At 42.9% G+C, this 12,056-nt stretch overlaps 2 protein-coding genes across 5 annotated transcripts in view; both read right to left on the bottom strand.

Annotated features, from left to right (window-relative positions):
* Window positions 1–3,407, bottom strand: part of dock5 (dedicator of cytokinesis 5) — a 39,752-nt gene extending 36,345 nt beyond the window's left edge. For all 4 annotated transcript variants that reach the window (XM_028413653.1, XM_028413655.1, XM_028413654.1 and 1 more), the window contains exon 1: window positions 3,247–3,407. In XM_028413653.1, coding sequence (XP_028269454.1) covers window positions 3,247–3,289 — 43 coding nt within the window. In that variant the 5' untranslated portion in view covers window positions 3,290–3,407. The remainder of the gene's footprint in view (window positions 1–3,246) is intronic.
* A 5,928-nt stretch (window positions 3,408–9,335) lies between these two features.
* Window positions 9,336–11,594, bottom strand: neflb (neurofilament light chain b). Its single transcript, XM_028414415.1, has 4 exons — window positions 10,492–11,594; window positions 10,234–10,358; window positions 9,748–10,160; window positions 9,336–9,659 (listed from the first exon to the last, which is right to left on the bottom strand). Exons 1-4 carry the CDS (start codon window positions 11,554–11,556, stop codon window positions 9,565–9,567), a joined length of 1,698 nt encoding a protein of 565 aa, XP_028270216.1. The 5' UTR covers window positions 11,557–11,594; the 3' UTR covers window positions 9,336–9,564.
* Between the last annotated feature and the right edge of the window lie 462 nt (window positions 11,595–12,056).

The following is a 12,056-nucleotide window of genomic DNA, read 5'->3' as shown; positions in this document are numbered from 1 at the left end:
TCTATTAAAGTCTGTTTTTGAGCCAATTCTCCTCAGGCTGCATATTTCAAAACACAAAGTAGAAAAGCCTCATCAGGAGAGCCTCCTCTCTCCTGTGCACTGTCTAGACGGCCAGAAATGATCAAGAAAAAAATTGCTCTCCAGGGATTAATTCCTTCCAGGTGATACATAAATCACAAAGAAAATTCTCAAGTTCAATGATAATATTGCAAAAATAAGTGTATAAAAAGACACTGATGTGGGTTCATCTTTCAATTCTGCTCAACAAAAACCTGTTCAATATTAAAGATGAAGGAAATTACTGTTGTCTTACCTAACTGAATACACATATGCCTTTCCTCAGGTTGCTAAAGAATCAAACTAATCTGATATTAAGTTCCATGACAGACCAGCCATCTTTGGGGACAAGGTCAGCCCTTATCTTTAAATCACTGGCTGCAATCATGGTTGACATTGCAAGATGAGCAAACAGGGATTTGATGATTGTCATCTATGGATGTTAGAAATTTCAACAGCACTGTAGAAAGATGTGTTTTGTCAGAAACACCCCCATCCACAAGGAACAAACAACTGCAGAGACAAACCTTCAAGCAGTTCGGCAGTTTGAGGGAATATTTTATAATAATAAAAAGTGAAAGTTGAGTATTTGAGGGTTTATTGATCTGTCCACAATGAGTACAACCATCAGTTTGATTTCAGTGAGTAATGGCAGGTCCCTAAAGACAACCAACAGTACTAGGCAGCAATTCGAGCAGTTGTACAATATGAATAGTCTCTATTGATAAGTTCCCTTTTTGTGACAACTGTACAAAGGAATTTTCTATAAACAACTCATTTTAATTATATGAGGACCTAAAATTTCACATCATGAATGACAGACGACTGGCTATCTGCCTCAGCTCCACTTAAGCTCAACCTCTATGCCTGTGTTTGGAGTTTAGGCAGACTGTGGCTCTGGCAGCGGTCAGATCCTCCCACAGACTCAAAATGACTCTAGAAGCCTACAGGTCATGTCACAGAATCTTTGTCCATATTTACAGACTGTCTAGTCATAAACTGGGGCTCTTTTTTTGAGACACCTCAATGGGCCTTTAGAGGAACTGCAGAACTTTATTCCCTAGGCCTTTATTAATTATATACACCACTAAACCACCAATTGTTAGACAGAAGGATCCAGGCCTCCTAGCTAGACTCTGGATGTAGTTGCCAAACTGCATCACTACAGGTTTGCTATTATCCTTAGATGCACACTGGACACACACATTTTCTCTTCATAAAACTGAAAAAGTAGTACCGGTAGCTGGGAAAAAAAAATTCAAAGCAAAATACTTAAAAATGCAGTTCAGTAAATGTACAATTGTTTAATTTAACACCATTCACGAGTCTGTCAGCACTAATCTCTGTCAAGTACTCCCTGTGCATCTCGGTACCTCGCGAAGGATACTTGTAAAACTTTTTTGGCATATGCAGCACTGAGCCACTTTCATTAATACATCCAAGGGAGATTCACATTCACTGGGCATGTTATGCTTTTAGCGATTAATGTAGCCTCAAGCGGAGATGAGAAGCAGCTTTGGAGATCTGGTAATAACTTATGCCATGCCATTTTTCAGGCTCAAAGTCCCATCAGACTCGGACTTAAGTGACATCACCTGAGGTGCTTTATCAGACTTCACAGCACTCCCCTGTGGACCCACATTTGCATTACCAAAACCCCAAGATCTGCAGGTTTCACTGCTACATCTGAGCCTCTAGTGCATTGCCTCTCTTCAAGATAGAAAAATTAAGAAACTATCCTATTATGATGATGTCATGTATTCACCATAGAAGATTTTGCTATCTTAATCCCTATATTATCCACATTTCCCTGTTAGCTAGCATGGTATAACTGATATCATCAAAAACCTTACAATCTCTGCTTTCATCCCAAAATGTAGTCTCCTGTATTTGAGCACAGCTGGGGTTAACTAATCGGATTAAACATGTAAGCCCTTGTACAGGGTCCGATGGCATTTTAAGGATTAAGTGCAGTGTTACTGACTCCTGCCCTGTTTCTTAGGCGAGTGGCAGGAGAATGGCACAGTCTACACAATCAAGCTGAGCGTCAGTTTCCAACACCACACTGGGATCTAAAAGGATTAACATTTAAAAAAAAATCCTCAATATCAGCAGCTAAAACAAGGTCATATGAAACCAAGAGTGAGGGTTAGTATTGTGCTGCACACAACCTGCCTACAACTGTGGGTTAAAATGTGTTTTAATTTCAAGAGCACACAGGATTTAACAGAAAGGTCCAGGTTAGAGGGGACAGCTGAGGTACTTCAGTCCTGAGTTCTGATTCACATACCTGCACCAGAAGATTCAGTGACTCCACACACAGTGTTTGATTCATGTGTAGCACAGCTGCTGTGCACCAGGAAACAAAGCTGGGTAAAAATCTGTCTGTGCCTTTAAGCAGTGAGTCAGAGAGCAACCTGATGACCGGCCAACCTGTGCTGGCTGTAAAGTCATTACTGTGGATGTCTCATAAAGTTGTGCCAATTTACCTTGAGGGTGTGGATTTGTGTCTGATAGCATAACCCTAACCCCCATACACACCTTATTGCAATACATAATCCTTAAACTGTGAAGGAATATGCTAAATTAAAAAGTAACCACAGCGTATGGAACTGTGTCTGTGGCACTGTGTGGTCACAGAGGCTCCATGAGGCTCCATGAGGATCCATGTGGGCCCTACAGGAGTCCTTGGGGGCCGTAAAGGAGACTTTACGGTAAACTCAAGTTAACTCTGTGGGATTAAACTGAAGAATGACTGGTATGCTCACTGAACTACTGGTTCTGTTATCCACGTTTCACATACACATTTTAGTAACTGTTATATAAGTACTTTCTTTAAAAAACAGGTTAAATAAAGTAGGAGAGTTCATGTCCTTGGACTAAAACACAAAAGCTTGTGAAACCTAGCTTGGCTACAGTGTTAGCACCCGCTATGCAGCAACAGCAACAAAAACAACTAAGTAATGTGTGTGTGTGTCTGTGTGTGTGTCTCTGTGTGTGTGTGTGTGTGTGTGTGTGTGTGTGTGTGTGTGTGTGTGTGTGTGTGTGTGTGTGTCTCTGTGTGTGTGTGTGTGTGTGTGTGTGTGTGTGTGTAGCCTCCTCCTTCGCTTAAAAGTTTCTGGGAGTTCACTCGCTCAGTTTTTCCAACTAGTAAAAACACGCGCTGTTCAAACAAACGTGGACACTTACCGACTCCGTACTTCTCTTTTTTAGTAGGAATCCACCGTGTCATAGCGAGGTGTGATGTGAGGGGCAGGCCGAATAAATAAATAACTATATACACTTGCTGAAATAGGACGGGCGGTGCACTCCTGCTCGTCCCGAGGTCTACAGTTCCGCCATCATGACTTGTGAACGGGGAGGAAAAAGGAGAGAGAGGGGGTGGGATGGGCGTGCACCACAACAGGCTGTCCAAACTACCCCCATCAACACAACACACAACACACAACACAATTCATCAAAGGTCCGTCTCCAAGAAAGCTATTTTGCTGCAGACATCAGTCAATCGATAACTGTAGCGGTTCCTCATAAATCCTCAAATGAGCTCAAATTGAATTCAGGGAAATGATGGTGAAGTATTTTGCTTCAAGGACTCCTGATAGTATCAGCACTTCAGTTTTTAGTGGGCCACTGGCACACAATTTGACAATTTAGAATAGAATAATGAATCGAAGGCTGAGTTATAAATCACTGATGATTAGCAGGTTATTGTTTTTAATTTAAAAAGAGATTGAATTACCAACTGCATGCTGCTGCTGCTCACTCGGAGCTATACTGTATTAGATTTACCTGGGCTGTTTCATATAAGACAAGCATATGGTGGACTACTATTGTCAAAACAACTGTGTTGACCTGTCCCTCAGTGAGATGACACTCACAAATATCTCTCCCCCCTCGCTCAGCTCGGTGCAGTCATTTACAGCTGTTGACTCTGAGATCTGGTAGTCCACTTAGTCTTTTGTTTGCCTTTCATTTGCGTTTATTTTTCACCCAAATGGTGCCGGTGAAGCAACGTAATATAGTCTGAGTGAAACCTATTGTTGATAGTTATGTTTTTTTTATATAAAGAAGAGATCTATTGAACATATGGCAACTAGACAACTGCTAGGTGGCCAGTTATGAGTTGAAAACATTTGATGAAAACATTTTTTAGCATGTAATGTGCTGACTCGTGGAAAGTTAGTGAGCGTGGATAGAGGTGTACTGTCCCCTCACAATAGGAATCCACCCAAAAACAGACCTCAAAATTATATCTGTAAATCTTTTAGCCCCAAAAGCTTATTCTTATTTTACATTTTAAACCCCATATTGATGCCAGTTGTATGGACTTTGAACTGAACACTGACAAAAACACCCATGTAATGGCAGCAGTAGCCACTAACTTTACTTAAAGTATTTGAGTCTTGCTCCTAAGATAAGAATAAATATGTATTAAAGAAGTTTTGAATCTGGCGGTGGCCTTTCTGTGCAGAGTTTGCACGTCCCCCCCTGTCTGTGCGGTGTGGGTTTTCTCCAGCTTCTCCGCATACCAAAGGCGTGCATGTTGGGTTAACTGGGGACTTGAGAATGGAAATTGGGAATGAGGTGTGAGGGTGATTGGTTGTTTGTCTCTCTCTTTGTTAGCCTTGCAATAGATTGCTGATCTGTCCACCTCACCCAGTGACAGCTAGGACAGGCTCCAGCCCCACCATGACCCTGTACAGGGCGAGGCAGGTTAAGAAAACAGAGTAATACTTTCCATCATATGAAATCATCACATTTAATGATGTGTATCTTAATAGAGCCATGAGCACATAAGAAATGACTGGTTACCTGTATACTTCCTTAAATAATGAATGGGTCTTGGCTGTATACTCAGCCCCTCTGTGTGAAATGTTGCCCCTGATTCTGAACATTCTTAGCTCTGCCCCCTTAGTTCTTCACAGAAACACTTAATCGATTGATTTTTTAAAATCCGGTGTGTCATTTCTGCTGTTTGTTTAGCAAATCCTACACAGCTAAATGATTCAAGTGCACTGACTGAATATCCGAGGTGTGTTTCGTAGCTTTATGTAGAATCTCCAAGGTTGTGTTTTGAGCTGTTACACATGATTTTTTGACCTATTTCTGGCTGAGCTCTAGATGCCTGCTGAGTGTTTGAATCTATTAAAGGGGGTGCTGTACATCTGAACACACTTTTCACCCCTGATTCTCTTAGCAAAAAAAGCTATTAAATTAAAGGTAAAGAGTTGTTTTTGGGCTTTCAATAAAACAATCAAACCTGCAAAAAAGAAATGCAATATTGCCATCACCTGACTGCTTCGTGCTATTGCACTGTTGGTGACAAAACCTCATTACAGTGTCACATTGTGTTGTGCCGTGGTGCAAGTGTCTACTTAACTCTTCCTTCTAAAGATGAATCTTTACATTTATTTGTGGTTTGCAGGCCTTTGTGTGCATGGATGTCATTAATGTGTGTGACAGCAGGACAAGCATTAGTCCAGAGTTCACCTGGGGCTGAATGCAATCGGAGGGGACAAGCTCACAAAACCCTGTTCAGACTTGTGTAGTCTGTGGTCTGTGAACGTCCCCCTTCTTCTAACTAAGGTCAGCTTGCTATCCTAAGACTAGCAATGTGTGAGGTAAATGGATACAGGTGCAACATAAAGGTTTTTTGCTTTCACTTTGTTCATGAAAGTAGTGCAGAGAGGGCACTCTGTGGTTATAACAGATGGATGGAAGAGCTGTTTTTGCACTTATATGAGGATATACGGCCTATTTACTTTGCCTCAGGCCTTCTCAGCATGTTGCCAAACAGATGAATGAACATCCAGGATGACAGACAGTTGAAATGAAAATAAATATGCTTCTTCTCTACCGTCCACTTTCCTTCATTCTGCAGGATTTGATTACAAGCCAGTGTGTGTGTACGCGCCTAAGCACACACGCACGTTTGTGTGTTTTTATTTTTGTGAGATGCGCGAAGATGAAGCACATTGAGCATCCATATGTATGAAATGTGCCATATAAATAAAGCCTGACCTGACATTACTAAACTCACTGGACTGTGATTTTTTTTTGTTGAAGATAATTCTCCAGAGACAGATTGTTGTTCCATAGCTCCCACAGAGGGGTTCAATTCCTGAGACGCATCCAGACAAAAGGCCTAATGGATTTATAGGTCCACAGCCAGAACCACATGGCGCCACTGGCAAATTGGGCCAGAGTATCCTCCTGGCTGTCTGGATGCAGAATAGAGTCATTGCTCGGTCCAGCAGCGCTTTGAGGATAGGTCAATGCGCTGTCTGTTCACACAGACTTTAACTTCCTGGGGCAGAGGTTGATTTTACAGTTGACTTTTGTTAAAGGAAATCTTCCAAACTTAGCTGTTGAAGAAGCTTCTGTTGGTGCTCTGGTGCTCGCTTCGAATTTTTAGATCAGTCTAATGCTGGCATGACATGTACGTGTGATCACAGGTTCTGACTCTGCAGGTAGGTTAGCTTTAACACATTTATATCCACACGTCTGACATGTTTTATTTTCAGCATGTGATGCAGGAGAAAGGATGTACCCCGAGGCACCCCCATTTGTCTCCATCTGACTCAGTCATGCATCCTTTGTACATCTGTGGTGAGAACAAGAAGCCACCTGAAAACTGAAGCTCAGCTGCAGAAGCAGGGACAAGTCTCTATTTTTAGAATTAGAGTGCAATTTTAAATAAAAATAGTCTCTATCTGCTGTCTTCCAGGCCAATAGGAAGCCTCTGTTAACGGAAGCTTTTAATTAGGTGATTCTCTCAGATCAGCAGAGGGAGCCACTACTCTTATCTCGATTCCCTTTTTTTTTTTGTGAAGACAAAGCATGCCTGTGTGTGACATCCAGAAAAGGCAGACTGCAGTGTGACCACAGAATCACTGTCTGGGATGGAGCCAGAGTGGAATTGCATAGACAGGATGCACCTGCAATTTAAAAACCATAACCACCATGACACATCCAAGGTGAAAGCGTTGTCTTTCCAAAGACAGGCGTTCAGTTCCTTTAGTGTTCTTTATTTTAGCTTTGGCTTGTAGGCCTGAGTAAGGAACCAAACAGCACCCAGCATTTCTGGTACTCTGGTTTGTAGATTCAGTTTCTGACTGTCCGAAATCAATTATGTATCAGTGTAGCCTTCCCCTGTAATATAATATGAATGTGGTAATCAGAGAGCTGATTTTCCTACTCCTTTATGATTCAGGGGCCATAACATACCTGTGTTTTATTACTAAAAGACAGAAACAATTATTCGTTCTTGTTGGTGTAACTGTGAAAAAAACATTCTTGTCTTCTGCTGCACTTTTAGTTTTTCATGAAAGGTCTCAGTGGACCCCCCTCTGAAGGTTCTTCCCTCCCACTGACACAGAATATGCCCAGAAGTGGAGGAGAGTCATAAGATTTATAAACCAGTCCATCCACAGCCCAAAATGTGTCAGATGAAACAGAAGATGAAACTCAATATCTGAGAGATAGAAGTTATAAAAATAACACAGCCTTGCTTTGATATGTTACGTTTACAGGGGTATCGGTGACTCACTGTGCCCTGCTGCGCCTCCACACACATGCACATCCTTGCAGGCCTGTTTGTGAAGCAAGTAACAGAGCATCTGTACATCCTTACTGTATCTATTGTGAAGAGCATTAACATTCTATCTGGAGGATGGCATGTGTGTATTAATATTAATATCCACCCAGTAGCATATCATTAGTGGTCTTTAAACCCAGTAAAAAAACCTTTATAGTATTGCTATCACGTAGAGAGGTAAAATGGTGTGAATAGCAGAGCCTAATTCATTGAGTAGAATTTCTATTAAATTAAGTGCTGCCTTGGACTGGCTGTATCTTACTGTGGCAACTGGGAGAACAGAAGGAGGAGGATAATGTGGTCTAGCTCTGGGCGGGGTAAACTTAGGACAAGGAGGGTGGCGAGGGAAAGAGAGGGAGAGCGCGCACAGTTTGGGGGCTTTGCCTTTACTCATGCAAGAGTGAGGAGGTTTACAATATATATTAAAAGTATAATTATGTGCTTATGTTATAATTATAAGATGATGCAGTGTACTTATCCCTGCTTGAGTGTGTGTTTGCACTGGTAAGGAGACAGAAGAAGAAGCAGAAAGGGGGTGCACTTAGGTAATGGGAATAGCATCTCTGCAGGTGCCTGAAGGAAGCCCCTGCTTCCTCCAGCTCTTTGCTGGATGAAAAGCAGTCTGTCCTCTGTCAAGGTTTTAGTGCAGTGTTTCTCTTGTCTCCGCTCGCTCTCTCTCTCTCTCTCTCTCTCTCTCTCCCCTGAAATTCCTCCTTAATCTCTCCTTCTCTCTCCTCTTAATGAAATAATGAAATTGCAGTCTTTTCCTCTCTGCTCTGCATGAGCTGACACTTGGCCAGATTCTTTGGTGCAGCAGCCTAGCTGAGTCATAAAGGTTTCAGTGCACCCTGATTTATGGACAGTGATGTGGATGGGGGTGAGGCAGCAGGAAAAAACACCAGTGTCAGCTCACTGATCATACAGAGACATATCAGGATGGAGACAACCTGCTGACTTCAGAAGACAAAAAATGCAGATATAACTCAAGCCTTTTAACACTAGACGTTGGTTTAGCTAAGTCAGTAGAAATCCAATGAGGCCTCATTATCTTTGTCATGTTAAAAATATAAAACCTAATACTGGCTTTTCTTGTTTAATTTGTTGTTGCACAAGCACTTTAACTGGCTCGGACTCTTTTGCTGAAAGAGATCTGAGATTATCCAGACTTGCTGACTGTGCTTGTTGCTGCAGCCCTGTTTCCAGTCAATTATGGATAGATTTATAAATGTGGATGGAACCAAAGGCCATGTGGCTGCCGTTTATGTACTTTTTCTATTAACCTCCATTAACATTCTAGTGCAAAAGCAGCATTTCATTTTCAGCCCTGGATGAAAGAAACAAAAAACAAAAGAAGCTTAAGGCTAATAAGAAAATAATCTCTATCCCTGTTTGTGAACATGAACCAGAGTTTGGACACACAATATGCAATTTTCTGCTGCATGCATTTATTTGTGCTAAATGTTATTTGATTTGACAATTCATTGCAACTTCTTGTGTACAAATAAAAAGCCTGGAACGACCTCAAGGTTGACAAGGCTACAAGGCTTTATTGGCATTCAATGCAGCCCTCAGTGAGGACTTGGATTAAGGCATTTTCAAACTGGGTATTGCACATATAGACAGTTGTACAAGCATATTTTCTGACAGCAAAGCACCAGCAAACAAACCTCCAGAAAGCAGATTTTCTACTTCGGACACACCTTTTATTCATCATTACATGACTTTGTTTCTTTGCTGTTACAATGATTACATGTGCAAACATGCTAGGTGAAGGTCAAGGGCACTTTTTATTTCAAAAGATTTGGTTTCAATGAGCCATCACTGTGTACAGAACAGAGTGGCAGGTATTTTAACATTTTCTCCTGTTTCTCTTCAGCCTCCTCTTCTTTCACTTCCTCCTCTTTCTTATCCTATTCATCACCCTCTTCTTCTTTCTTCCCAGCATCTTCCTCTTCTTGAGTCTCCTCTCCTCCTTCTTCCTCCTTTTCTGCATCATCTGCTTCAGCTTTTCATTTACAAAATGAAGTAAACGTTAACTTGTATTTACTACATGCATGTACACATTAGTAAGCACAAAGAATTACCACACTAACCTTCTCCATCTGCTTCTTCCTCTTCCTCTTTTTCCTCCTCTTTTTCTACTGTTTCCTCTTCCTCTCCCTTTTCCCCTTGCTCTTCCTCTGCCTCTTCCTCCTCCTCTTTCTCATCACCCTGCTCCTCCTCTTCTTCCTCCTTCTCTTCCTCTTCCACCTGCTCTTCCTCCTCCTCCTGAGGAGGGCTGGCCTCTGCCTGCTGTGCTTGGCTTGCAGATATTGTCTCCTCTGTGGGGAGCGATGAAGTGTACAAGCGGGAGCTCAGCAGGTAGGGAGCAGCTGAGCTTAGCTGAGAGTGCATGCAGACTTGTGCTCTCCCATAGGATGGAGCAGCGTACATGGCTTGGGAGTAAAGAGTGACAGACCCGGGTCCTGCCACACTTAAACGATTCTCCTCTCCTTCAAGGAGCTTCCTAACAGAATAAAGAACACATTGTGAGACACACAGTGAGATGATAGTATTTGACCAATGTATGAGAACGTTACCTGTATGCTGCAATTTCAATATCCAATGCCATCTTCACATTCAAGAGGTCCTGATAATCCTTCAAGTAGCGAGCCATGTCATTCTTGTTTGCCCTCAGCTCTTCCTCCAGTTGGCGTATTGTATCCTGTATAAGGGTAAATATTAGTATAATCAACAGCATCAATAACCACACCCAATCACCAAAAAGTCATTTAAACCATTGTTCTTCTATTTATCTGGGAAAGACTGACTGCACTTCTTTACTGTGTGTACTTCACCTGCAGCGCAGAGATCTCAGCACTCTGCTTCTCCTCCACGTCCTGCAGTTGATTTTCCAGAGCTTGGTTCATCTCCTGACAGGCGTCAATCTCCAGCATCCTAGCTTTGAGCAGCCGACGATATTCTCCAGCTTCATCTTTGGCATTGCGAGCACTCTCTGTGTTGCGAGCTGAACCTACCGTCATCACATCCATCTTGTTGCAGAACCATTCTTCAGCTGCTTGAAGGTTACGTTGTGCTAGCTTCTCGTATTGCATGCGAATGTCACGAAGAGCAGCAGACAGGTCAGGTTTGGTGACCTCCATCCCCACAGACACCTCTGCGCTGTACTGTATTTGGGCCTGCAGCTCTGCAATCTCACTCTCACAGAGGCGCTTCAGGAAGGCCAGCTCATCCAGCAGTGTTCCAACTCGTTTCTCCAGCTCAGCCTGGGCCAGTGCAGCTTCACCAGCTCCCTTCCTGGCATCCACCAGCCTGCCCTCAGCTTCCTGCCTACCGAGCACTTCATCTTCATAACGTTTTTGCAGGTTCTTCAACACATCCTCCATCTCATCCCTGTGGTCCTGGGCTGCTTGCTTCTCATGGCGGGCTTCTTCCACAGCAGCACGCAGCTGGCGTATCTCATGTTCATACAGGGCCCGTAGGTTGGATGGTTCAGCCTGCCTCTGCCTGAGCAGCAGGAGTTCAGTCTCCAGTATTTTGTTCTGCTGCTCCAGTTCATGGACTCTTTCGATGAAGCTTGCAAAGCGATCATTTAGGTCCTGTAGCTCAGCCTTTTCCTGAGTCCTCAGTGATTTGAACTCAGTACTGACCTGGGCTGCTTGGTCAAGCCGTAGCTCAGTGGCAGCTGCAGACCCTAGAGGAGAAAGAGAGTAGCTTGAAGTAGGTCGGGTGTATGTTGAATAACTTCTGCGTGAAGATGCATAGGAAGTTATTGGGGCAGAGTGGGTGGAGAAGGCAGACCTAGATCCTATTCCTCCACCTGCTCCATATCCTGCACTGCGTACGACAACTCTCCTCTTGTAAGTAGAAGGGAAGAAATGGTCAAAGCCGGTGGAAGCCATGACTAGCAAGACAGGCTGCTGTGGGTCTTGGAATGTAGCTGGGTTGACTGCACAGTGAATCTGCATTACTCCGTCTTTTATAGGGACAGTAATGACTGTGACGTAAGCTATTTTTTGCAGTCATGCTGACAGAAAGAATTGATAATGGTGCCAGCCAGCCAGTCTCAGCCAAGGGAGAGATGGGGTGGGGTGAGGATGAGTGCAGGGGGTGGAGGAGGCGGGGATAGGATGGAGAGCAACAAGGGACTGCAACAGACTGGGTCATTGAGGACAAAACAGTATACTGTTACTCCTAAAAGCTGCAGAAGGTGTACAACCATAAACCCTGACAAAAAGTGCATGATGGAAAGGACAAAGGAAATCATCTTATCATAAGTTATAACACAGGTTAGAACTACCTTACAGCTGTATTAGAAGAATAAGCAATTGAAATATGATCTGAATGAGGATATAACTATTAAGTGTCACAGTAAACCACTGCAAAGGGAATCAGCTCAAGA

Source organism: Parambassis ranga, chromosome 9 (assembly GCF_900634625.1).
Source record: "Parambassis ranga chromosome 9, fParRan2.1, whole genome shotgun sequence".
Taxonomy (NCBI): Eukaryota; Metazoa; Chordata; class Actinopteri; family Ambassidae; genus Parambassis; species Parambassis ranga.
This window is presented reverse-complemented; position numbering and strand designations above follow the sequence as displayed.